General features: G+C 43.4%; 1 protein-coding gene across 2 annotated transcripts; it reads right to left on the bottom strand.

Annotated features, from left to right (window-relative positions):
• Window positions 1-450: 450 nt before the first annotated feature.
• LOC139341089 (striatin-like) lies at window positions 451-26,847 on the bottom strand. 2 transcript variants are annotated; one of them, XM_070977415.1, is made up of 17 exons: window positions 26,479-26,831; window positions 15,232-15,335; window positions 12,426-12,499; window positions 10,376-10,454; window positions 9,403-9,573; window positions 8,240-8,375; window positions 7,998-8,154; window positions 7,016-7,126; window positions 5,613-5,756; window positions 5,282-5,418; window positions 4,598-4,773; window positions 3,989-4,036; window positions 3,786-3,907; window positions 3,532-3,699; window positions 3,300-3,440; window positions 2,882-3,070; window positions 451-2,040 (listed from the first exon to the last, which is right to left on the bottom strand). In XM_070977415.1, the coding sequence occupies exons 1-17, from the start codon at window positions 26,689-26,691 to the stop codon at window positions 1,871-1,873; spliced, it is 2,340 nt and encodes a 779-aa protein (XP_070833516.1). In that variant the 5' UTR covers window positions 26,692-26,831; the 3' UTR covers window positions 451-1,870. The 2 variants fall into 2 exon arrangements, with proteins under 2 accessions (XP_070833516.1, XP_070833517.1); XM_070977416.1 differs by lacking the exon at window positions 7,016-7,126 and having other exon boundaries at window positions 26,479-26,847.
• Between the last annotated feature and the right edge of the window lie 189 nt (window positions 26,848-27,036).

The raw sequence follows: 27,036 nt of genomic DNA, 5'->3' as shown, positions 1-27,036 counted from the left end.
TTGTTGAACCAGTTGCAACTATTTGTGTCACAATTGCACTCAGACATGATGCACATATTTTTAGATTCAGTGTGGATTCCAGTTTCAGAGGAAGACATCATCTTCATAGTGATATATGCCTCAAGAATGATCAGCCATATACCCACATACAAATCATAGGAAAAGGATTTTTCTTATAACTCCAGAACTTGCATGGAAATTACCACGTTCTGAAGTTTTTTCCAGCATCAAAGTAATCCAGTGATAGCCGTCTTGTATATCCACGGATGCATTGCAAACAGGATCTGCTAACAGTCAATTCAGCATCATTTGAATGGCGCTATTTTGCCAAAATATCAACAAATAAAGGCTGAAAAAAGTTGCAGCCCACATCAGAATTGACTAAACCCATGGTTTCTTCAAGTTGCAAACAGCTACCAAGTTTGTGAAATGATCAACATCAGAGCCCAGTTAAGATTTTACAGCAGGTTTTATTTTGAACATACTTTCATATACAAACCAGTGACTGAGAAAATGGCTCATCTGAAGCTGTACTCTACACGTACAACATCTTGATTGACTTGTTTCTTTTAACCCAGGATCACAGTTTACAGTAAACTGGAGTTTGCAGGACATTTCTCTTCCCTCAGTGTTGGATGATTAACTCATTACTTCAAACAGTCCTACAGTACAGCACTAATCTCCTGCTAAACACTGGACTACTGTAAATATCTGGACATGATACATCACTTTGTAGTCGAGCATGTCCGCACAGTTGGGGAAAACTACATACAGTACAAGCCATTCAATTCAAGCAAGAGCAAACCGGCCAAAATCAATTCAGTTATTCCTAAAATGGACATCTAGAACCAAGTTTGAATTGTAATTATATAACCAAGATGGTTTACTTTGGACACTTATGTTTGTAATCTTACTTATGAAGTGTACAATAACTTGAATCTAAAGGACAGGCATTATATTTGATGGTCTGTATCACTCTACCAGATTTGCCCTGAAATGCACAAAATTGATTCCCCAACCACACTTATCAAAAAGGAGCACTCAAACTCACGCTGCACAGTAAATTTTAAGACTGAATATATATTTTGTTTATTATAAGCATTTGTAATTTTACATCCAATGTTAAAATCGACAACATTGTTACAACCAGTTCTGTTTGTCCGCCGTCCCCTCCCTCCCCGTTCCCCAAAACAAGCTTGTTAAAATAACATTTTTCAAGACCTTTTTAAAGCAAAGGCACATTTGTCAATACGTGTTTTTAAAAAGGAAAATAAAGGCAGGCCAGCAAGCAGAGTCAGTCTGGGAAGCAGAGAAGAAGAAGTGAGAGGCTTCCACGACAGCTGCAGCGAGCCTTCAGTACCCCATATGTCTGGAACAACACAACACAAAACCTGACTTGGAGTAAAGAGCCCGGACCTGGTTTGTCTGAGAGGGAAGGTCAAGGGCCAGAGGGATCCGGGACGAGCGTGAAGTCACAGGGGCAGAAGACCGGCTCGAAACCTCATTTCTCCACTCCACACTCTTTAACACTTGTCCTGAGCCTCCTAGCTATGGAGGTTAAGATTTAGTCTGTCTGTAGAGGGGGTGGCACGGTGGCCTGTCACACCCAGGCCTGCCTGGATGGTAGACGGGAGACTAGAGAGCAGTTCTCCTCCTGACTGCCCTCCCTGCCGATCCTTTCTATGGAGAGTCATGGCCCGTTTGAGGCTAGCGGCTACATAGTCTACCAGTCCGACATGAAACCAGTGGGCTGTGAGAGGTGGGACTGGACCAATGCCTGAAGGTCCTTCCCCTCCCGTGTCTCTATTGGTCCCTGATCAAAGGAGGCTGAGTCAGAGAGCGGGGCTGCAGGGAGAGACGCAGCTCCGCGTCATACAAACACTTTAGCGAGAGCGTCTGCCCCGGCGCTTGCGATGTAGCATTTAGACGGATGAAATGCCACGTCATGGATCGACTCCTCAAACTTCTTTCTGTGAGCTGTGAACTCCTGGATGCAGGTTTTACTCTCCAGGTTCCACAGTCGGATAGAGCAGTCATGACCTGTGGAGGAGACAATGAGTTACATGTCACTTATTGTGATATCCAAATGAAGTGCATTAAGCAGTGTTGGGAGTAACATGTTATGAAGTAAGTGTTTAGCTTTGGAGTGCTGCTTCCTGTTGATTGTATCTAGCACATACTCCTGGAAAATGGAATGTATGACGATGTCCACCTGCATGCAGAAGACAATTACAAAGAAATGAGGTACCGCTGGTGCACTACTTTTTGAGGTAACTAGAAATGCTCCAGATTTCAGGTTTATGATCTAACATCACCCGACCGTATGGTGGAGTACGACTGTTCAGGCAAAGTGAGCTTACTTTTCATCACAGTGATTGTACTGTTTGTAATATAAACTGAAGAAACCTTCATCAAATGTATTTATTTAATACCCACTGTAGAACAGTTCGGTTACAGTTACAGTCTACCAATCAAGACAATGCAGGTGTCACATACAGGTGAAACACTAGTCATTGCTGCCCCCTGGTGGTTGGGAGTTTTAAAAACCTCCTATTGCCACGGTGATGTGGGTCGAATGATGTAGAAAAATTGACAGTTGTCTTGGCCTGCAGTCCCACAACACTAAAAAATACAGCAAAATGTAATTTAATTACTCTAGAGTTAAGTAACTAGTAACTGTAACTAATTACAAATTTTATAATGAACCGTGGCACATATGGTGGCAATATGTGATCTGGGAGAAGCTAACTTGACACCTGAAACTTTAAAAGTGAGATATCACAGAACGGTTTGGTCTACATGTAAAAAATTACAGTTTGTTAGCAAAGATTCATTTTGTGATGAATTCTGATGCACAGTGGTTGGGTTGAGAGGTACTTACTGCCTGACATGAGATAAAGTCCATTAGGGTCTACAGCTAAGCTTGTGACAGCATCCAGGTGAGCCACCATGGAGTGAATCAGCTTCCCACTGTTGTTGTCAAAGAACTTGATGTGTCGGTCTTCCTGTGCAGTGATGGTGATGGGGAGAGTCGGGTGGCTGAGGACCTTGTTGATCTGACAGGGAGTGCCTGGTTGCAAACAGAGAAGCATCATTAAACATCACACAGGAGACCAACAGAAATGAAATCATTTACAACAAAAATCTGATCTGGGGAAACATTATACTCGATATGTGGGAGTTAATGCTCCAAAAACACCTGTTTGGAACATTCCACAGGTAAACAGGTTCATTGGCAACAGGTGATAACTGAAGAATTTTCCTGATCAGAGGTCTAAATGCTGTTTTCCAGTTCCTACCTGGCTCCAAATTGGACTCCAGACTGAGGACCAGCTGGCGAGTCTCCATGTTGAATAGGCCAATCTGCCCATTTGTGAAGGATGTGACGAGGTGGGCCGGTTCACTGCACACCAGGTCTACTGAGGAGGGAACTCCTAGCTCTAGTACACACAAAGACAGATACATATATGTTATATCACCTATTCAATAAAGCAAATATTTAAAGTCATAATATGTGTTTGAAGTCAGTACTTTTGTCTTCGTTGAATACTGCCAGGGCAGGGGATGTGGTGTTGGCGTCCCACAGTCTCACGGTCCCATCCGCAGAGCAGGAGAGGAGGCGCTGGTGTGCGCTGCTGTACACCAAACCCCAAACTGAGTCAGTGTGCCCACACAATGCTCCACGCAGCATTGATGGATCTGCCACAGAGAAAACACAAGACAACACGTCAGCTGCAATGATTGGATGAGCCTCAGGTTTAAAGGAAACACATCACGCTGTTTACCATAGGAGTCGTAGGGGTCGATGTTGGGATTTGGGGTGTTCCAGCACTGTATGGTCCCGTCAACCCCTCCGCTGAAACACTGCTCCCCTGTGCTGCTCATCACCACGCTCAGAACAGCCCCCCTATGGTTCAAATAATGACGATTTATCAAGACGTCTTGCTCATTTAAAACAATGGTTTTCATTTGTGTGCAGTGTTTTTACCTGTGGGCCCTGAAAGTATAGATGGGTTCCACATCCAAAGATGTGCTCCTGTGGACAAACAATGCTTTCATGAATGTAACATAGAAAACCAAACAGCAGCACTGTCATATGTGTCAATAATTAGGTCAACATTATTGCTGTTACATTATTCACAATACCTCAACTCTGAAATGACTTCATCCCTCAAAATAAACACATCAAATCACCACAGAGTGTGTGGGCGGCAGAGTTGTGATGTGTCTTATGAGTCTTGTGGAGCAGAGTGCTGTCAGTTCTTTGTCACATGGGGACAGTTTCCTGTAGCTGAATCGTGTGACAGTGCAGCCACAAAGACAAGCCTTAGTCCTTCTGGGACTGCAGTCTACAACAGAGCTTTCTTTCTCATGATGCCTCAGGAACAAAGTGACTGAACCAAACACACTGCTGTCTGAATACTGGTGTCTCTAACAGAGTCTATAAAGGAGGAGTGGACAGCTAATCAATGCCATAGTAAATTTAAAGCTGTTCATTTTGCTCCTTTTGGCTGAAACAGAAATCGATGAGAAGTGGCTCTGGGCTGTACTGGAATAGTGTTTTGGAGGTAATCAACTTGTATGAGGACATTCTTACTTTTTGGCAGGAGCTGTCTTTTGCAGGTTCCACATCTTGAGCGTGTGGTCCTCTGAAGCAGTGATGAGGACGGGCTCCACTGGGTGAAAGGCCAGAGCTCGAATCCCGTCAAAATGGCTCCGGAGAGTGAATTTGGGGTTCCATGTTTTCCTCATGGCATCCTTATTGTTGCCGATCTGAGGAGAGGACAACTAATCAGAACTCAACATCCAATCAACAATGTTAGCAGCTTTACTACATTCAGTTGTAGTGAAAAGTGAGATTAAAAAACACAAATTTTAGTGTTTCTGTAATTTTTGGGAGCTGTTTTTTAATTCTGTTTTTTGCCATTAATACTTTGTCTGTCTTACAAATAAACATCCTTTAACCACTTCTGTATAACTTCTGTAAAAACCTGCTATCACACTAAGATCAGCCTAGCTTTAAAAACCATGCTACAACCTCTATCTCCAAATACAAATATGTTCAAAGGAGCTTCCCTGACACCATCTATAAAAATAGCTGTTTGAGATACAAAAGGAAAGTTTTCAGCATGTGATGTGACTCTGTATATCTGCTGCAGATCAGAGGAGGAAGGTGTGAAGGCTGTTTTTCAGAAGGCTCCAACGATAACACGGACAGAAAGTTTTCCCAAGCGACACGGACCCTCGGCTCTTAAAATCCATTCTGCCTCTTCCTACTCACATCGTATGCCAGACTGTCGGCCTCGTTGGCCACGGTGAGTCCAGCGAGCTCCCCCAGGCCCAGCTCGCTCTCCATGGCCTCGTCTGTGCCCATAATGAACGACTTCCCTGAGGTGGGCGGGAAGGTCAGCGCCTCGACTGGGGAAAGAACAAATAACTTACTATACAACCACTGTCCACACGACGAGTCAGGGAAGAAGAGAATTTATGCCAGTCTAACAAAGAGTTAGCTGCAACAATCTACTGGTGCCCCGCGACCCCGAAAGGGATAAGCGGCATAGAAAATGGATGGATGGATGGATGGATGGAATCTACTGGTGTTGCTTGAGCACCTTCATCTGTTCGGTTCCCATCGTGCTCGTTGAACCGGACTGCATTGGGCCGGGACTGGGGGGTGGATGGGGGCTGCATGTGGGACAAGTCCTCCGCATCTCTCAGGTTAGCCAGCATGTCCTGCAGCTTGGACCGGTTTGGCCCTGGTTAACGAGTCAGGTCAAAGGTGTTACCAAACAGACAAACAGTGACGGCGAGTCGAGGGGAAAAAAATATGAAAAGAATCAAATATTTAATTACACACAGAATGACAATGGAAGGAAAAGCAGCACTGAAAGGGAAGGAAGTAAAATAATAAATGATAGTATGCAAAAGAAGAGAAAATGAAAGCAAGTCCAAAGTCCTTGTTATTGAGGAGGGAGAAAAGGTGTTGGCTTTCATCTTTAACTGTGGGCTGTGTGGAGAGAGGAACATAACACGCAGCTGGATTTTGTGTCGTCTCAGCCCAGGCAGAATCACTGAGTGAACCAACTATGGATGTTTTTATTACAAGCATTTTAACAAACGTGCTTGCAATAAAACCACAACCCTGGTGCAAAGAAATACAGCACACGAAGGCACTACTGCAGGGGGGGAAAAAAAAAAAGTCCGACGGAAAGAAATCCCTGACACGTCTCCTGCTGATCTTCTCCACACGCCCACAGAAGTGATAACACACGAATGGTGTGATGAACAAAAATAGAAAGTGTAAAAAGCGGTGATGCAATCAAATCAAGAAGAAAGTGAGATGAACTGAGCTGTTGATCTTGTGGCTGTAAAAAAAAAAAAAAAGCAGCAATGGAGAGCTTTGGCCTCATAAATGTAAAATCTAAGAGGTGAAGTGGGCTGGGTAGCAATCAGCTGAGTCACTTCAATGAGTCACTGCTTTGAACTGCGATCAATTTACCACAGCAGCAACATTACTAATTACTGATGTATCATCATGGCTGACAGATGAGGATGAAGATGCCAATAATTACGTTATTACAACCGGAGGAGACACTGATGTAGGAAACAGGTGAGTGTGGAGACTAGTGCAAGCCCAGACGGGACAAAGAGGGATGTGTCATCATGACTAGCTGTAACATGAATCTGAAGTCAGTGACAGGCTGGACGAGATGAGGAGTGAATCGAAATGAGAACATTCAAGGACAGAAAAACATGCATCAAGCATTAGAGTAGGTTTGGAAAATAAAGGCTTGTTCAGTACATTTATGTGAAGACGGAGGAGACATTCAGTGTGAAATGACAGACAAAAGGACAGAGCGATGCCATTAGAAGGCCTAACAAGGAGCTAAAGAAGGAGATGAGAAAAAACAGCGAAGATGTTTTGTTTTTGATTTGAGGTTTTTTTGGCTGAACTCAGGAAAGTCTCTACAGAGAGAGGAGTAGGAGGGAGGCAGCAACGCCTGACAGGACTTACTCTTCACCCCCTTTTTCCCCTTGCGCTCCTTTTTGTACTGCTCCTTGAGTTTGGTTATCAGGCCCGGGTCCACGTCCCAGGCCTCAGAAATGGGACCTTGCTCGTCCTTCTCTACACAGGGGGAACAAAACCAGACCAAGAGGCTGTTGAGGAACTGCCCTGGTCGAGGCCGGAGAGGCCTGGCAGGGTGGGTAAGGTGCAGGGACCTCTCTCGGACTCATACTCTGCTGGAGGTTTCTCACACCTCCAGCAGAGAAGGAGGCCATAAGGACCTGAAATAAGCATCTTTTCTTTAAGCAGGCCACTACCACCTCAGTGGAATTCAACTGTCTATAACTGGCAGGAGCATTCACAGACATCCTCTTTCATCTTTTTAACATTTCTATTGGAAGAAGTGAGAGCGGTGGGAGGGAAGTTCATGCCATGTGGGGAAGTCTCGACGAATGGAATCATAACCTAAATAAAATCTTTGCGCCAATCAAATTGTTGTGTGACTCCAACCCACGTTCAAATACAAAAAAACACCTCATCATGACATCAAGTCCATTTTTTCTGGCTCTAGTCTAAGGACCGGTGAGACTCAAAGGGAGTCGGGTTGATTTGACGACACACAGGAGTGGAAGAGACATTGTGGTCACAGGCTGGCTATGGGAACACACAGTGGAAGAGATCACAAACTATGGGTTAAACAGAGAAACTCCAAACATCATGATTTATGACCACAGCATGGCATATGAATGACGAGTACTCTGTGCACAGTCACCAAACTACTAGAAGAATTCAACTTCAGATTAGATTAGATTACAGCATAAAATAATGAGCCATATTTTCAGTGCCTCTGAAACTTGTTCATTACACAGGAAAACACAAGCTCATCAGTAACATTTTGACATTGTTAATATTGATATATCTGTTGTGTCTATATGAAAAGTTTTTCATGCAATTTCAACTCCACCCTGCTCTCTACTGATCCAAGACTTACCCCAGTCTGTGCCGTCCCCATTGCCTCTGGACTCCGGCGAGGTGTCCATCTCGTCAGGGCTGGACAGGAAGTCAAAGCCCTTCAGTGCCTCCTCTGTGTCAGGGTCCTCGCTGGTGTCCATACTGGCCAGCGATGATGAGGGCTTCTTCCTCAGGATCTTGGGAAGTAATTGAGAGGCGTTATGAACAGTAGAGAAACAACTTTGTTTGAGAGCAGAAGGTGAAGGTGAACCCTTTTCTTACCGTCCTGGATTCCACGTTAGTCCTGTCCCTCCCCTCGCTATCCTCATCCTCATCTTCGTCACTGAACTCAGCTGCTGCATTCTCAATGAATTTGAAGGCCTCCAGTACGGCACTAGTTTCAGAGAGCTCGGCTTTCCTGTTGAGGAACAATGATGCACGCATTAACGCACTACCAACGTGCAACTGCTACTGAAACGCTTTTTTTGAGTTGTGAGTGGGCTTTTTGTTTCCACCATCACATTACATACTGAGTCATTTTTTAGCACTACAAACATGTAGCAAATGTTGGTGCGTGCTGTCCTTTGAGGCCACTTTACACCTGTGGCTCCGAAACGCTGTGCCGTGGGATTTTGTGACAACCACGCATTATTGCTGCCACATACAACTCGTGGTAAAAGATCAGCCTCGGCTCTGGAGTTCATGTCAGGACAGGAGGAGGAATGATCCGCTGGATGTGTGTATTTCCCAGTCAGAGTTTCTCTTTGCTTTTCCACAGTAAAATCCTGGCTCTCTCTCTCTCTCTCTCTCTCTCTCTCTCTCTCTCTCTCTCTCTCTCTCTCTCTCTCTCTCTCTCTCTCTCTCTCTCTCTCTCTCTCTCTCTCTCTCTCTCTCTCTCTCTCTCTCTCTCTCTCTCTCTCTCTCTCTCTCTCTCTCTCTCTCTCTCTCTCTCTCTCTCTCTCTCTCTCTCTCTCTCTCTCTCTCTCTCTCTCTCTCTCTCTCTCTCTCTCTCTCTCTCTCGCACACTTTTCTGTCTCCCCCTGTTTTCAGTTCCATTACCTCATATTCAATTTTGGGATCTGTCTGGTTTAAATGGGTGTGTTGGTGCTTTGTTGTAACTTTACACAGTTTCGAATGAATTCTTGAATTATTCTGTTAATAACTATTTCATGAGGAATATCACGTTTGTCAAGCTTTATTTGTTACGAAGAAATGGGCTATTTTGCATGGATATGGTGTGCCCACTACTTTGCACTGTGTGATTTTGGGCCACCCCACAAAAGGTTCACAGTCACGAAAAAGACGTGTTGAAATCTTTGGATGGGAATTAAAAATGGTGGTTTTCGATCAGACTGTCAGTCAAGCTCACCAATGACAGCGAAATAAAGGTTGGAATATTGTTGTTGTCCCTTAGTCTATTGACATCTTAAGAGGAGACTACCCACCCTCTGCTGCCCATGCCCTTTGTTGATGTGTCCATCCCATTGACCAAAGGCTCAGCACTGGTTCGTTCACCTGTCCTCCCGCCTCCGTCTCCAGCTAGCCCTAGCAGTGCTCGGACCCGCTGAGACTTTACATCCAAGATGGTGTCTGTGTAGCCGACCTCCTGCAGGTACCTGGAACAAGGTAAATGATCTTAAACCTGGATGCATACGTTCTTATCCTGAAAGTGTAATCTATTGTGAAAGGAGAAGCTATGCATTAACGAGTCTTTAATGGTGCAAAGGACCTTTAAAGAAGTCTTCTTTACAACTAGAGGTGACAGAAAGACACAAAGACTTCAAGACTTGAGTACTTGTTTCTGTCAGAAGTGACAGGTCCTCTGGCAGTTGTCTAGTCGACATTATCAGCTCTGTGAGGAAGATGAGCTACTCATCAAATATTACACCTACCCTGCAGGGATGCAGAAGAAGCTCGAGCAGTTTGGGCGGGCGACTGACTGAAAGGGAGGGGTGTCTTAGCACATTATTGATCTGTCCCTTGACACAGAGTCAAGAATAAATTGGCTGCCTCATCAGCCAGCATGTTGGGGCAGATGATGCGTGAGGCTGCCTGATGGCGTCTGGGATAAAGGCTGGAGCTCGGTCTATTTACACAGACTGACTGGAGAGCAGGATGATATGATAACCAAACTTTCTTGAGCCAGCTGAGTACACGGGAGAGAAAACACAAAGCAGGTAATACCTGCTGCTGCCCATGTGAGGGAGCTCTTCCCCACTGTTCTTTTGGCCATAGCACTTCTGGCACAGTAACATACTTCATAAAAGCTGCTAGACTGACACAAGACAGTGACAATACTATTGCAGAGAAACTGGGGCCAGTCAACATCATGGTACTTCAAAACAGTTCATTTTTGTGTGGCGATTTTGCTTTCTGGGTTGGAGACTGTCACAGACGGATTAAAGCATGTGCACTTACTGTCTGAGGAGCTGACGGCCTTGTTTCCAGGACAGCTGATTGTTGAGTGATCCAGAAGACTCGTTCTCATTGGCCTCATCTGGCAGAGAAGAGAAGGACACAAATTAGGGCTCCACAAAACAGCACAGCCTCTGACATTATTTCCACTCTGTAAACACGACCAGAACATTCCTGCATCACAGCATCCTGGCAACTAGACACATCCAGCACTTAGCTGCTTTCAGTAAGTCAACAGTGGGTTAGAGTTAAATACAAGAGGATGTTGCTTCTCTTTACATCGTGCCAGTGAAACAACACTTTTAGTGTAAAGATAACAAAATATTCTTGAAACTGTAGTGTCCAAGAGCATTATCAGTATTTACGCTACAACCCAGTCAATCCAAATATACATCCCAGTAGGTAATTCTTTTTAAAACTGTGGACTCAACAGCACGAGCAGTAAAAACAGGAGAGATTTAAAACTCATTAGCGACGGCTTGTTCTACGACACAAGACGTTTGGTATTTAATGACCCATTCTAACACCTTCAAAATGACTGGTCTCTGCTCCAACCATGTCCCATGACACACTAGAAACGGCAACGACAGGTTTCTGCGCCTGCAGCATCCAGAACAACACATACTCTTTATGGCGGTCCACGGCTCTGACAAAACAAACGATGAGATTCAAAGCTCACTTTGATATTCAACAACGTCAGCACTCTGCTCGCGTGTCAGCGGGGAATTTTGTATGGAGCAGAGAGATGTGTTAATAAGATTTAGATGGACTGTGTGTGTGTGTGTGTGTGTGTGTGTGTGTGTGTGTGTGTGTGTGTGTGTGTGTGTGTGTGTGTGTGCGTGCGCGTGTTGAGGCTGGGGGTTGATTTGGTGGGTCAGACACCAACAAGGGTGCCTCGAAAAGTGGGTCATGCCTAATTCAGGAGGGCGAGGAGCGGGCAGGTGCGCCACCATACGAGCAACACCTCCCACCTCTCGTCTCCCCGTCTTCCACTCCCCCCCCAACCTAACACCTCTTCCCTCCACCTCCCCCGTCCCGTTCCCTCATTCATCAACACTTCAAGGGCTCGGGTGCTTTGAACAGCCCTCATGAATAGAGATGAGGAGAGAGGAGAGGAAGTGTCGCAATCTGACTTAATGATGGCAGAGGACTTGAACATGAGAGGCCAATTAAACTACAATGATATGATGAGAAGCAGGTAGTGCCCCGATACACAAGTGAGACCACAAAATAAGGTAGTGTAATGGAAAGGTGAGAGCAACATTTCAGATAAAGTAGTTTAAGCTTCCTTTACGGAGGCTGTGGGCCCTTCTAGCAGTATTTAGCTGTGCAGAGAGTTTGGCTTTTACTTTTCCAAGCTTTTAGACATTTGATGAAGAGCACTGTGCTTCAAACTCACTCAGCTGATAAAACAATCTCGCCACAACATCCATTTTGTGGCTGTCTAGGAGCTTTTCGATTGCATCACACAATCTTCATCAGCAGGTGGGGTTCCCATTGATTTGTAGATGCTACAATTTCCAATATTTCTAAGCTCTTAAGGACTGGAATTTGCATTTGTAGTGCTCACAACTTTAGGAAGGTATGTTCCTGACTGCAACTAACAATTATTTTCATTACAGATTAATTGTTAGGTCTGTAATTTTCAGAAAGTTGATTTTTTTTTTGTAATTTGGGTGAACCAAGCCTTTATCGTGCATGTGTCTTCATCAGAAATCAAATGAAAGAACAATTGTTCTGGACTTTTCTTCTTATGTACAGAGCCAACAAATGCTCTCAATCCAATACCATTTCAAAGCAATTTGATCACATTTGTCATTCACTGACTCTTCAAGGATCTCCATATTTGATCTGTACATCTGTAACAACAATGGCACCCTTTCAGCATTCAGGAAAGGACACTGAGAATGAAGCTATCGAGGCAAACAAGATTCAACATGAATGCAGCCTTCACATGCGTACCAGTCCTGTCACTTGAGGTATGTGAACTCAACAATCACTGTGATTTACTATGAAGAGGTGGAGTTGACTATTTGAGCCGCCGTAGACTTACCAGAGTCGTAGCTCGGAGGCTTCATGTCACCTTGATTTAACTCTGTCCCATATTTTAACTTGTGGTACTTTGCTCTGGAAGTGAAGAGAAAAACAGAGGCAGACAAGTGAGCAAAGAGGGCTGATCAAAAAGGTCTGAGGAGAAGCTATTTAAAAAACTCATTATGCGTGGCATCTGCTTAAGCTTTGAAAGTCATCCCAACAGCAACTTGCTCTACTTCCCACAAACACAGAATGTTAGACAGATTCACTTGCATGTATGGTTGTCAGGTAGTATGGCTGACATGAACATTACAACATGAAAGAATATGTTTTAGATAACGACACGTGTCATGAAAGTGAAAACAACTACTGTAACCATCATTTCAACTGCTTTGCTTTATTGTCTGCCAGAAAAAAGTTAAAATGCACAAAGAAAAAAAAACCCTGCTTAAAACAATCAATTTTCAATTGATGGGCTGCCAGATCAATTGTTTCAGCTGCTGTTGCAAATGTATGCAAAATCACATGCAAAACCCTTTTAGCATCTCCTTCTCTCATGTGAAACAAACCTGAATTATAATTTGCTTCCGATTATCAATTTAGACAAAAATATGTAAAATAACAATACAAAATACACACATTGCATCATCACTATGTGATTCTACAGAAAACTGCATTTAGAAACTCATATAAAATGTTATACAACATAAAGCATAATAGCATTATTTGGTTTTTATCTGTTTGGAGATGCAGTTTCGCAAGTTAAGAGTTAATACAAGGAGAGCTCTCATACCTTTTAGTTCACACAGCCCCCACCACACCATTCCCCCTGTGATCCAGAGGAAGCGACCCCCATCCAAATCAAATTCATTTTAAATTGGGTACATCGTATCTTCAGAACGCCATTTCTGATATTGCTTTCAGATACTCTCAGAGACGTGACCTGTTGCTTAGCAACGGAGGAAAGTGGTAGTAATCCTGGGTTAAGTGTTGCTCCTGAGGCAGAGTCTGCCGTGATCTCACTGGAGGAAAATAGATAAATGTACACTACAAACAGCCAGAGGATGATTCCATGCTTAGCAAATCTAATGATGAGGTAGACAAAACGTATCTAACCTCCGAGATAACTTGGAGGAATGACCTCACTAACCTATTTTGACACCTGTCTAACTCAATTAGCCTAGACAATCTCTCAACTCCCAGCTCAAATTAAGATACCTGCAGCCAGTCGTTTCATTCGTTTCTCACCCCAGTTTTCATTTTTCTATTCTTAACCTTTACGTATCCATGGAGGACTCTGACTCATTTCAGCAATGCTTTGCTTTGCATTCACAGAATTCCACACATCCCCAGCTTCTTTTTGTCTGACACAAGCAGTGTCTTCCACAGTCGACCACAGAGCAATTAAGCACAACCCAGATTGTAAAAATGTTGTGACGCCATGGAAAACACAAATAAAACAGAAAGGGATATTTGCTAACCTTTTATGAATATATACTCAATGTAAAACAGTACAAAGACATTATATTTAATGTTTCAGCTCATCAACTTCATTGTTTTTGTAAATATCTGCTTATTCTGAATTTAATGGCAGCTTCAAACATGTTGGGACGGGAGCAACTAAAGACTGGGAAAGTAGTGGAATGCTCCAAAAACACCTGTTTGGAACATTCCACAGGTAAACAGGTTCATTGGTAACAGGTGATAGTGTCATGAGCAGTTGTCAATAAACACAGTTAGTTTGCAAATGACTGCGTTCTGTTTTTATTTACATCTTAGACATCATCTCAAGTCTTTTGGAATCAGGGGTGTTCTTTCTCTCTGGTTACTGCTGAGAGAGGAAACAGGTACTGGATTGCCTGGCTGCACAGTGACAGCATTAAATCCCACCTGTGAGTGGTCAAAATGTGAGCTACATCTAATTATCTGATAACGTTAGAGGGATTATTCTGGTGTATTGCAGCTGAAGAAACACAAGCTGTCAGACGATCAGACAGGTCTCAAACAAGAAAAGGGAATGCACCTGAAATGTTGATCATAATCCATCATTACACAGGAAGTTGGTGTACAAACACAGTCTATCTGAATGACATGCTCGATGGCTTAAAGTCACACTGATAGAGAGATGTTGTAGTCACAAATATAGATCTGTCCCAGGGTGCAGCCACGCATCATGGAGGAGAGGAAATGCAAAGCGCATCACCGCTGCTACCACAGGGACCTTTTGTGTGACGGTAATGGGCTAATGCACATGAAAAGGGAACAATGCAAGTCTTCTCGTTTGCTGGAGATAGACTGCTGTGGGGGTGTGCTTAGGTGGAGAGAGAACTCCACTCTCCTCCTTTCCTGTCTTATCCTTCTACTGAGGATGGTGCAGAGTCATCAGCATCCACCAGCAAACACAGCCTTCATGCCAACACATGCTCTTGTCCAGAGACATCACACCAGCTGGACTGGGGGGGGGGGGGCACTCTCACTCTGTTACTGCTTCTGCTGACACCAGCTGAGACATGGGACTGCTACGGGCAGAATATAAACAACAGGAAGCTGGGGAATTCTCTTTAAAATTCTAGAAACCACTTTTCAACTATCAGATGTGCAGAGAGCTGTAGTCTGGAGTGTGCTAGCTCTGTACAGGTGCAGCAGATGTTGATTTGTTGGCCAGTGAGAATCTCACCCCCATGTTCTCCTTCATATCTCTCAGGAGGAGGGTTTATTTTTAGGAGTGTACAAAACATGGAAACTGGCGTTGTTGTAGACTAGCTGAGGTATTTGTGTGTGTGTTGTGGGTGGGCCGAAGCAGCAGTGGGAAGTGAGGCACTCACCTCTCTTGCTTCAGCGCGTACTCCAGCATTTTGATCCTCCTCACAAGGTCTTTCTTCAAGTTCTCCTGGCCTTTCCTCTCTCCCTGCAGGAAGGCGATTTGGGCCTGAAAACACAAAAATAGGATTGTCAGGTCAGATTTTAAAAGTAGGAAGAGATTTACAGTAGTTGCTTTTATAAATAGAGTCAATGTTTCCGGTGTTTTGGCATCTCGGATTTGAGCTAGCTAGCAACAAAGACTTGACTTCAAAGACAACCTTCATGAGACAACATCTGAGAACAACTACTTCTGTCAAGACTGAAATAGGATGATGTCACATCAATATGCATGGCATGATGGGAAATAAAAAGCCAATCTGTACTATTCTATTTTAATCTAACCTATTCACTCTCTCATACACAAACCCCCTCCTCTGAAATCCCTTGCCTCGGCACACCGCTGTCTCTCTTCAGTAACAGGCAGCAGCTGTTGACGTACTCAGTCTGAGTCAGCATTACATTACATTGCTGGGTACCACACACACACACGCATGCATGCATGCGCGTGTGCACATGCTCACAGGGTACGACTGTAATTGTCACTATATTCCAGTCGCAAGTATTTGGCCTCCAAAAGGGGAAAAAAAATCAAGACAAATAAAATGAGACTTTGACTTTGAAGGACTTAAATAAAAGGTATTCCAAGTATTTTTCAACACTACTGCAGTGAATAAGTGCTAGTAAGAAAAAAGCTCTCTTCAATCAGAGACTATTTTACAGAGTAGCACAGAGGGTTGATTGCAAAACACGGATGCTTCACACACATCTTCAACTTGGCAGCACGGAAGATCTGAACACGACATCACCACAGTTTCAAGGTGAGCAACCAAGATTTGCGTCACCAATTCAGTATCCAGACAAATGTGAAACATGGTCACGATCTCCCCCTCTGTTCCTGAGCTACGGTGTTGAATAAAGGTCTTTCGCCACCAAAATCATCCGTTTATAGTGACCGATTTGATCCAGACAAAAGTGATCAATATAACCACTGTGTTAACATACACATTTAAATGACACAATAATGAGCAATGATCAAGCCCCCGCCAGTCCATCCAATGAAGTCTCTGCTAAAGTCTCTAAAAGCAGTGTTGTTTACAGAAAGGAGGACAAGCATGCTGTTGTTTTCATTTCAGCAATTAATCAAAATTACACTCTTCTTCAGAGTCCATCTCAGTTGTTTAATGTCGAGAGCGAGACGATGAGCAGAACAGGTGCGTTTAGGTGCCACTCTGCAGTTAGGAGGACAAGGAAGAATAATCCGAGTGAAATGCTTAATGCAGATTTTAGACTAACACAAATGGCAAATAAAACCTGAAACAGAGTAAAATATTTGCAAAGATAGAAACACTACAAACAAGAATGGATAAACCACAACATGCCAACCTGCTCTTGTCTCATTTCAGAAAGCGAATTCCAGTTTTCTCTTGGGAATCACTCAAATTCCAAACATCTTAAAAGGAATGAATATTGATTTGATTCCCTGCATTTCACTCTAGACGCAGAGGATAGTGCGAGTTTGAGTGGGCTCGATCACAGTTTCACACGGATAGCGAGTAGTGCTGCTGCTGCCTGCAACAATGAGTCATGACAGCACCTCAATCTGCCTCGTATTAATAACAGCATTTCTCCGCAGAGGAACTCATATTGAGCTACCTCTAGAGCTCCAGTGCACTTAGGATTTAGGCTACTGGTTCACAGTTTGACAGTGTAAAAAGCACTGAGTTCAGCAGGCAACAGTCTCATGCCAGCAGTCTGCACAGATTCCAACAATTAATGCTCCTGAAAGGTGGGTCAGCACAGCTCATACATCACTGCATCTATTACATCTGCACAGCCTCTGATTCCTTATTCACCCTGCTGTGTGTGCAGCAACCCTCAGTTGGATCTATGCTAATGCATTCTGGACTGACAACGATGTTAACAATGTTTTTTATGCGTCTGACTTTGCACAATCTTGAGCCAGTATCACGGAGCATTAAAAACAGAAAGACAAAACAAGAAAGAAAGATTGTAAGGTAGCAAAAAAGGTCAAACTTGCTAAAAAGGCCTCTGTTGCATTTATAAGCTCAGTGACAGGAACATGGAGCAGGGTGGACAATGACTAGAGAGCCCCAATAGTCATAGAAGAGTCAGTCAGCCATTTATCTTTCACCTGATGAGAAAAACTTGTCCCAGTAGGTGGATTGAAAAGGTTTTCAGATTTGACGGTAGTGTGGATGATAATTTCCTCACATTCAATAAAGCAGGGATCACTCTGTGCTGTCTTTGGAGATTGGAGGACGAGGCACACACAGGGGCACAAATAAGGCATTAGGAAAATACTGCATATGGAAAATTATTACTGTTTGGACTGGGCCTGACAGTGCGGCTCCCTAAATAACTTACTCTGGCTAAAGTGGCTCCAATCCAAATATGAGTGAGGACCACTGCCTCGGACACTGAAGCTGTATCACATGCAACTGGACTGCAGAAGAAACAAATACTTCATTAGGCTAATTGCAGAGCTACTTTCCATTAAAGGAATCTTGATGTCCAGCTGAGTGTGCTCGATCTTTCTGGCTCAAATGTTAATACAACACTGAGCAGCGGAAAAGGAAAAAAAACAAAAACAAACAATAAATGACCAATAAACAGTGCCATGAAAACATCTCACTCTCAACAATGAGAGTTAAAGCAGGAGCAAACCAGAACAGCTTGACAGGTTTTTCATTTGGACTGTGGATGCGACTGTACATCTGCGTTGATTGATATAGCAAGCGAGCGAGCGAGCATTCACTTCCTTATCCAAACGAAGCGCTGGCCCAGGGAACCCTGGCGTCCTGCGGTGCCAGAGATAGAGAAGAGTGCAGCTCTGTGAATCTCTGGCTCGCCATCTCTCCTCCATCAAACATTAACCTTGGGAGGAATGCAATGAGTCAACTCGGGCCACAAAGAGACACAGGAAGCATTTAATTCCCGGCCTCACACTGCCTGCATTATTGGGCTGCTGGATAAGGGCTCCTTAGTCTCGTCTAAGTAAGAGACATGTAGCATGGGGCATCCATCTAGAGTGCAGGGCTTTTCAGAGACAGGAAAAGGAGGCAGTCTCCAGCTAGGGTGGAAAAGAAAGACGAGCCACTGGCTAAACTCTGGTCAGCTAAGGTAAGAAAGTTGGTCAGAGGACGTTCTGCTTCGGCATATAGTCTGATGCTAGATTGGGTGAAATTAAATCAGCAAAAGGAGCAAAAATGGCCTCAGAGCAGTTTCCAGTCCAACTTAATCACAATATGAGACACATTTGAAGACAGAAACACACAAAACTGGTCAGTACTAAATATCTTTCAGCACCATTTAGGTTGATCAGTTAAGTCTAATTTGGTTGTTGCTCTACTAATATAAAACCGACAAGGAAAATCAGGCAAAAGGAAACCGATTCCACTAAATTTGAAATCTTCTTCTCCACTTTTCCATTTATGTCAATGAATGTGGGATGACTACGAACGATATTTCCCTAAAGACCTTAAATCTTAGACCATGAAGTCCAGGATTTGTGAATTCCAGACATGTTTTCTACCAGACTTGTTCTGCGTCATCGCCAAAGACATCTACAACACAATGAGGCCTTTTAATCTAGACAGAGTGAACACTGTGAAAAATCCAGTACATCAGAGCAGCACAACTGAGCTCACTCCATTTGTAAGGGAAATTCAGTGGATACTCATACAACCTCAGGGCTTACTCACAAACAAAATGGTCACACATGCTGGCCCTTCGGCCATGGTCGGAGCTGCAGAAGGCAACGGAGCTGGTGTAAATCCCACATTTACAATGCAAACAACCTTTCTTTCAGCGAACACCGGGTTTACTCTCACAGTTACCGCAAACCAGTGAGCACCACGATGGCCGACCTGATGACTAGCCAAGTACATTCCACACATGCCATTACACTGGTAGCAAGAGGAAAAAAAGGCAGCAAAACAACTGAAGCAAGACAGAGATGCTGAAGACTACTGTAACATGGCTACAGCAGTGCATTTTCTATTTGTTCTTGGAAATCAACAATGACAATCACCTGAAGCTCAATATCAGCAGGACCAATGAGCTTGTGGTGGACTACAATGCTTCAAATATGCATCTGACCAAAAGCCCCTTCTGTTCCTGCGTTATGGTGTTGAATAATGGCCAGAAAAGTGTTTTTGCACAACGTTACAATCACAGTGAAGTTGACCTTTAACCTTTTGGATGTAAAATGCCATCACTTCATCATGTTTTGCTGTGAGACGTTGCCATGAAATTTATCATAATTAGTGTATGTATTGTTGAGTTATGACCGAAAATGTCACAGTGACCTTTGAGCACCAAATTCTAATCAGTTCATCCTTGAATCCATGTTTGTAAGTGACAAATTGTGAGAAGGTAGCACCAAGTTCAATTTAAGACATTTAAAGACCTTTTTAATACCACATAGAATGAATGTTTCATTGTCACACTGGCCAAAGTATAAACATATTACAGGAAACCAATGAGAAAATATGGCCTTGAATTATTTACTATTGTAACACAGCTTATTAGGTATTTTCCATTGGTACATAACAATAATTTCTGATATAAATAAAAATTCAATTACATGACTTGGACCAGGATTTGCTCCACAAGAATGGATGGATGGATAAAAAAAAAAATAAAAAAACACCCAAAAACTGACAACTACCCATTATGAGACGATTTCTAGCTACTGTAGCCAGCAGCAATGTACTGCAACATTGCCTACAATGGTCTCATACATCAGGGGTATTACAGGCACTGCAACCATGGTATAAACTGTAGGGCAATATTTCTAACAGCAGACAAATTTCTACCATCTCATAGCTGAAAACATCATCCCAAAAGGAACTTTTGTAAGTACAAACTCCAGTTTCACATCCAGCTGTCTCTTCACCTCTGTCTGACAAATCTTCACACTGAAACTTTTTCTTTCCATGATCACATTCTGCCTTGGAGCACATCTTTGAGAAGGCTACATGCCGACTGTCTGTGTGTACACATTACAAAATCGCTGGACTGACTGTCGGGTGTGGGTATCAAACAAACTGCTTCGCTTAGACCGCGGCTCCATTTTGCTCCTCCTGTGCCACAGAAGCAGTGACTTACATTTTGAAGTACTGAGGAGCTGTGATCACGGCTGAAGCTCACTCCTTCAAATACAGACACACAGCACATCGATCCACCCTGCTCATGTCCACAGACACAGAGTCAGGACTGCTCTGAGGGTCAGGCTGAGACAGGGAGCTGCTCGAACTGGGATTTAAAAAAGATATCTGCTCAGTTACCTTGAATGAGCCAAGCTCATAACATAACAGAAAATCCTCATACTGCCAGAGATTGCTCAGTCAAAAACAGCTTTCGCCTGCAAAACCTTCACAGAGACACACAATTGTTGTTTTTAACTCATCACAAGTTTCCACTTGAGCTTCATTTTTACACTTTGCCGTCACACGGCTCACATCAATTTGACACTGCAGTGCTTACAGGGGGTGCAAACAAAGGCAGCATGTTGGGCATCTTGAGGACGAAGGTGCTGCATCCCATGCTGCTGCATTAATATTACATAAGGCTCATGGCACACGTGCACACGCTCACATACTGGTATGCAGGCGAGGAGCTAAATTTTTCAACATCAGCATGTTCTCTGACAAATGGGTCGTGTGACTTGAAGGTGTGGTCCGGTCAGAACTACGGTGAAAAACAACATTTACAACAGCTTCACAATCTAGAAAGTAAAGACGCACTGCAGAGCCAAGAAGATTTAACACAAGACTGTAATGTAATGCTAAAAGCCTTCAAACTGCAGGTCTGACTAAATTTCTGGCAAAATGAGATCATCTGTCCATTTACTAGCCTGCATCAGTAACAAAATGTAAGAAGGTAAAAGGTGTCCAGAGCAGAAATGCAGATATTGTGTATCATCACCAGGGCGCCCAATTCTTGAAATTTTATATGATGCAAAAAAAGGTGCAGAATGAAATAATTTGTCTTGGACCGATACTGCATTACTGTAAACAAAAACAGTATGACTCTGACGTCTGGTTTTTCCAAATGAAAAGATCCCCATATGTATCCAAGTATTACAAGTTAAAGAAGGTTAAAAATCCAAACTGCCATATTCATAAAGCCAAGTTGCACAAGTTGTCAACAGGCAACACAGTATGGAGGTGACTTACAGCGGCTCTGAGCAGGACAACAAAGACATGGAGGGCAGGGACAGGAGAGGCGCAAAACGGGAGAGGAGCAAGAGGAAGATCAGGCATCAGCAGTGAGGATTTTAAAATCTACCTCTGTCAAGAAGGGTTTATTTCGACCAAACCAGAGCTGGTAATTGTTGGAACAGTGGAGAGACAAACCGAGGATGGTGTTATTTTGTTTCTGATGAGTTTGAATGAAGTGAGTTTTATGCGGTTAACTTGGCAATTAAGCTCTTAGTCCGGTGAAAGACAAACTTTAATTCAGAAGGGGTGGCGCTAGCTGGTACACCAATTTACAACTCTGACAGCCTGGCAACCTCAGATTTACTGTAAAATTGGGGGAGGCCGGCAACTCTGAGGCACAACCAGGCAGCTGTCCCGCACACCCACATAGACAGATGAAGCCTGTAAGTGCGAATGGAGGAATTAGCAGGCCGACAAGGCAGCTTTACAGCGTAGAGAAAGGCTCTGGTGTGAGTCAAACAGGGACAGAAGAGCAAAGCTCAGAGGACCAGGCTTTAGTTAATAAACAAGGGTCCCTTCAGGCTCTCTCAGAGGATAAACACAAAGTTTTTAAACTACTCACTATCATCTATAGTGTGACTATTTGATACACAGCACAACGCAACGACTGTCTTTGCAGCGCTTCTGGTGAATTATGACCACAATCTGTCTCAAACATATGACTGTGGATCGAGATGTTTCTTTGTGGTCTAGCTTCAACGTGAACTGGTATTTTTTTAACATTTGTAGAACCTGACGGTGAATATCAGAGAGCAACAACACTGACAAAATGGTACATATATTTTTGGTGAGGAAGCATGTACTGTGTGTTTTTGTACTTTCCCATTCTGAGGCGCACACTGAGAGGGCAAACAAAAATAACTGCAGCTTGGGGGTGGACGTAGTTTCAGCTGAGGAATGACGGTGACACCCATTTCTGAATGCCACTGTATATGCATGTATATGTTGGTGCATCGTTCAGTCCTCCTTATTGCCGCACCATTGAGCTAAATATGCCTCGGGCTTCATCATTAGTAAGAGTAAACATGAGGTCATAGTAAGTCATCTAACAAAGGCAGGGCAATTCTAGGCTGCACCACAGTTGGCTGTGGTCTTCTCTGACATGGATATAGGTAATTGAATAAGATGAATTACACAATAATCTTGCTCATGTTTAAAGCTTTTCCTTTAGAAACACAAGAGGCACCTCTATCCAGTGAAGGTAAGTGGGTCCCCGTTTCAGCCTGCACCCACACTGAGCCACCTTACACCCTGAGTCACCTTCAACCTTCTCCTGGTGTCAAATTATGGCTGCTGACAGATACTTCTGGCAAGGAGATACCCTATGGAGCAGGGATTTCCCCATAACTGGAGGGCTGATGAAGCACAGTGGGGCAATGCCTGGCCTGTTCAGGGCGTAACTCGACTCAAGCTCAGTCACCAGGCCTGGAAAAGACCTGTGCTGATCAGCATGGCTGAGGTCAATTAAATCATTACAATACTGATACTATTTTTTCTGAGTGATGTACATTACAATATATCAATACAATGAACTGTCCTCCACTCATGTATTACATCATACATCTCTGCAGACATGTGAAGCAAAAACTCATTTTGGTCTTTGATTACACTGCACTTGAAATCACTTGGACAACATAACAGCCGCAATGTAGTTCCAATGATAATTGCCACATGATTACACTGATGTATAACCCTGCCCAACTAAACAATGCTTTAAAGTCAATGGCAGCATGCTGTGCATACAGTACTAATTAAAAATAAATACACTTGACTGGTGTGTGCCACTGCCTCTATCTAAATGGGACTAACCCATCATCCCATTTCAGTACTAAAATAAAGTGAAATGAACGGAAATTAATCAAAAACATTTTGATTATCAATTCATAAAATGAATGGTTGATTAATCTAATCAAAATGAATCAAAAACTACATTAATATTCAAGTAATCACTTAAGCCTTTTTCTAAATGACAGAAAATAATACTTGCTGGGTTTCTCTGTTTTATTTCATTGTAAACTGATGGTCTGACCAAACAAAAGATTTGAAGATGTCACCTTGGAAACTGTGATGGACATTTTCACCATTTTATAGATTAAACTAATAAATCAATAGAATTGTCACTTTCATCACCAAGATAACATATGACAGATCGACTAGAGCTGCAAATGATCACCAGCTAAGCAAATCAGCTTTATTGAGTCAATCTATTGATTATCAATGGCCACTCAACTGGAGTCTAACCATGACTGACAGCAGCCTGTGCACTACGCAGAAGCCACACAGCAGCAGGACAAGTCGGACATGTCCAGTACAGTTTCTGTGCTGCTCCAGAAAAGAGGAGTGGCTCTGAGCATGACATAACAGGCTGGCTGGACAACATTCCTACAAGCCCTGGGGTTCGCCTTCCTCCCATAACACAACACAAGACGCAGCTTCAGCTGTCTTCCATTCAATGAAAACAAATCCTGGGAGGAGAGTATTCACTGAGTCGTGAAATCGCTTCATGTACATTCTTAATGAGCATTTATATGAAACCATGAAGAGTATGTGACCCTCTTCGAACATGCAAGATAATATGTTCAAACAGGGTTCTCCGTGCATCTTCCAGCAAAAAATCAGCTGAATCAGGTGCTCGAGGACAGCAGACTTCCAGAGGACAAAGGGGACTGGAGTCAGAATCCTTTCTGACTCTGATGAAGACACAGTAGTGTCTGTCTGTTTGAACAATTAAAGGCCGGAAATTAATTGCTGTGCCCCGGTCCCCTCTGTCCCCTAGAAGCAAAATAACATGTCAGTTCTGATTCTGTGATTAAAACACAAGTGGGTGGACATGATGATGAGCACAATGAGCAGTATGTTGCAGAAGGATGAACACAGTAGATGCTGCACAGCATCTTCCATTAAGACTCTTATTCATCCATGTCTATTTACATTAAGTGAATTTCTGTCTTTTCTTCCTCACTGTGGTCCCTTGCTTACTCCACCACCACCTTCTCTGAGTGAAAGCTGTATACGTCTGCAGTACGTACACATCCTTCAAGGACACAACAAGGTTACATCCCTTGTAGATTTTCAAAGCTTTTCAATATTTGAGGCATCATTCTTGGCCTGGTGAAGTGTAGCAATGGCACAGAAAAATATCAAAAGAGAGTAAACCGTCACAGCTGACAAAACAGAGAAATCATTCTTGAAACATCTATTCAGGCAGTTCCTGTGTTATAGTGATTGAAGTACAATTATGAGGAAGCCTGATGATTTTAAGAGTGTAGTGCAGGTCAAAGTATGGTCAACTCATCAACCAGGCACACATTTGGGGTTTGGTGCAGCGAAAACAAGAACTCAAATTGAGCGCGCACTGTTTTGCCGCCACAAACCAAGCACCCAGTAAGCCATTTGGCAACCTCACTGTGCTTTGCCGCAGTTGCTGCTGCTGCTTCGTTGATAAGCTTGCTTCATGACAGCAGACAGGAAGCTTTATACATAGGCCAGATGAGTCAAAACCCTACTACAGTGAGCAGGGTATACGTCACTGATCTAAAAACAATGCAGTGTCTCCCTTTCGTCTCTTTGTTAGCTGAGGTCAGTCTGTGGATGTAGCTGCTGGCTGTCAAATCCTAATAGTCAGTGTTGGCTCTTGTCTATGATCCAACAACTATGGCCACACATCTGAGTCAAAGTGATGGAAAGAAAATAACATTTTATTCCAAACATTGCTTATGGAGACTTACAGTGAGCAGCTGTAACGATGCTTACTCAAATACTGGATATAAGAATGGTCTGGCACATGATGTCAAAAGTAATTTTCTCTCCTGAATATACTTAAAGTGTGGAGATCTGATCATGTGGGCTGGTACTGATAGTTTCTATCTTATATTAAGATCTATTAAAGCCACAGACATACTAGTGATAGGGCTTCAAATATTCTAAACATTACAAACAAACAAAACAAAAAGGGTCAACTGATTGACCTACAAATACACAGTAAGATCACAGGTACAGTTCTCCAATCAAGTGCAATTAACATGGAAAAAGAATAAAAGCTGATTCCAATAAAACTTTAAGAGAAAGTAAAGTTCCAGTTGGCCTAGAAAGCACAACAAAACCATATTTCAGAGTGAATTTGGATATTTGTAAGGCATTAGCTTCTAAGCAAACTAAATATTAAACATTCCAGTTAGTGTCATGTTTCCTTATGGAAGATTCTGGTTCACAGCAAGACACATTCTGACTTATCTTACAGACAGCTGGACATATGAGCGTCAGATGCACTATCAAAAGAGTGGACTAACTATTAAGCCCAACTAAAAACACTGTGACTTTTTCCCTCGACAGGCACGATAGCTGTTTTCGATTTTCTCTTAGGAGTGGCAGTGACATGGCAGCTAGCTTATGATAAGATTCATAAAAAGGACAGACTGTCTCCACGGTCTCGGCGTGCTATGTGCTAAACTGTCTGCAATGCCAGCTCTCAAACGATCAAAACACTCCTATCCTCCACGTCATTTTTTGTGGCTTTAACATGCAAGATAAATCAAGGCGGGGAGCTATACAATTAGCTATAAGTATGCAGGTAGGCGCCGTGTGTTGCTACACAGCGTTTTCGCACTAACGCTACACATAAAGTAGCTACTTTGCTAGTGAAGCCGGACGCTGGACGTCTCAGTTGTTCGTTAAATTAGACACGATTTTCAACAACAATACTCTAAAGCCTCTCTTCCAACTCCTAAAGCAAGCAACAAAGTTTAGTGGTTTAAGTCTCAGTAAAGAGGTCGCAAACAGTCGTCGTGCTGTCGGGTCAGGGGGGCGCTGCAGCTGCTTTAGCTCCGGAGCTAAAGCTAATGAGCTAGCCTGGCAACCAGAACAATCAAACACAGGAACTCAACGCGAAATACTACAAAGAAGCAGCGCTATGCCCCGGTAGTGCCTCTAATGTGTGGTCGTGTATACATGAAATTTGGTTTTCACCTGTAATTCGGCCCGCTCCACCTCCCATTGTGCTCTCTCTACTTCGAAACGGGCCCATTCGTGCTGCAGGAAGTGCAAGATCCCCGGGATACTGTACTGCGCCCTAGCCGCCTCCCCAGCGTCGCCATCAGGCAGCGGTCCTTTCCCTCCGCCGGGTAAAACAGAGTTGTTATTGTTGTTGAAGAACACGCCGGGCCCCGCCTGTTCGTCCATGGCCGGGCTCGGTTAAAAGCTCTGCCCGTTGTCTCGCTGATTCGAGGTGCTAGATACCAGCGGAAGGGCAAAAACCTATCGACTACGCTGTCTCCTCGGCTCGGGGGAATGAACTCACTTTCTGACAGCTAGCTGTCATTGGATGACGTCAGTAACAACGGCCACGCCCACAGCATGTTGACTGGGGGCGCTCGATTCAAGTACTCAGACTCCCCGGAGGACAGTTTCGCCCTGTTAATTGTAACTATTTCAACCGTGGGTAACATAAATTGCACATTCTGTTAGAGAGCCTGCATCAGCATTTATTCCCCAAACTGGGTAAAAATGTGTAACCAAATACAAGCA

Source organism: Chaetodon trifascialis, chromosome 13, assembly GCF_039877785.1.
Source record: "Chaetodon trifascialis isolate fChaTrf1 chromosome 13, fChaTrf1.hap1, whole genome shotgun sequence".
Taxonomy (NCBI): domain Eukaryota; kingdom Metazoa; phylum Chordata; class Actinopteri; order Chaetodontiformes; family Chaetodontidae; genus Chaetodon; species Chaetodon trifascialis.
The sequence above is the reverse complement of the archived record's forward strand: the minus strand, read 5'-3'. Positions and strand labels throughout refer to the sequence as shown.

What these genes read in the sequence shown, in the direction of transcription:
- LOC139341089 (XM_070977415.1), bottom strand. Translation starts at nt 26,691, where the DNA reads ATGGACGAACAGGCGGGGCCCGGCGTGTTCTTCAACAACAATAACAAC. An exon ending in CTAACGTGGAATCCAGGACG is followed by an intron (nt 8,155 to 8,239) that starts GTAAGAAAAGGG and finishes TTACTTCCCAAG; the next exon opens with ATCCTGAGGAAGAAGCCCTC. An exon ending in GGAGTCCAATTTGGAGCCAG is followed by an intron (nt 3,071 to 3,299) that starts GTAGGAACTGGA and finishes GTTTGCAACCAG; the next exon opens with GCACTCCCTGTCAGATCAAC.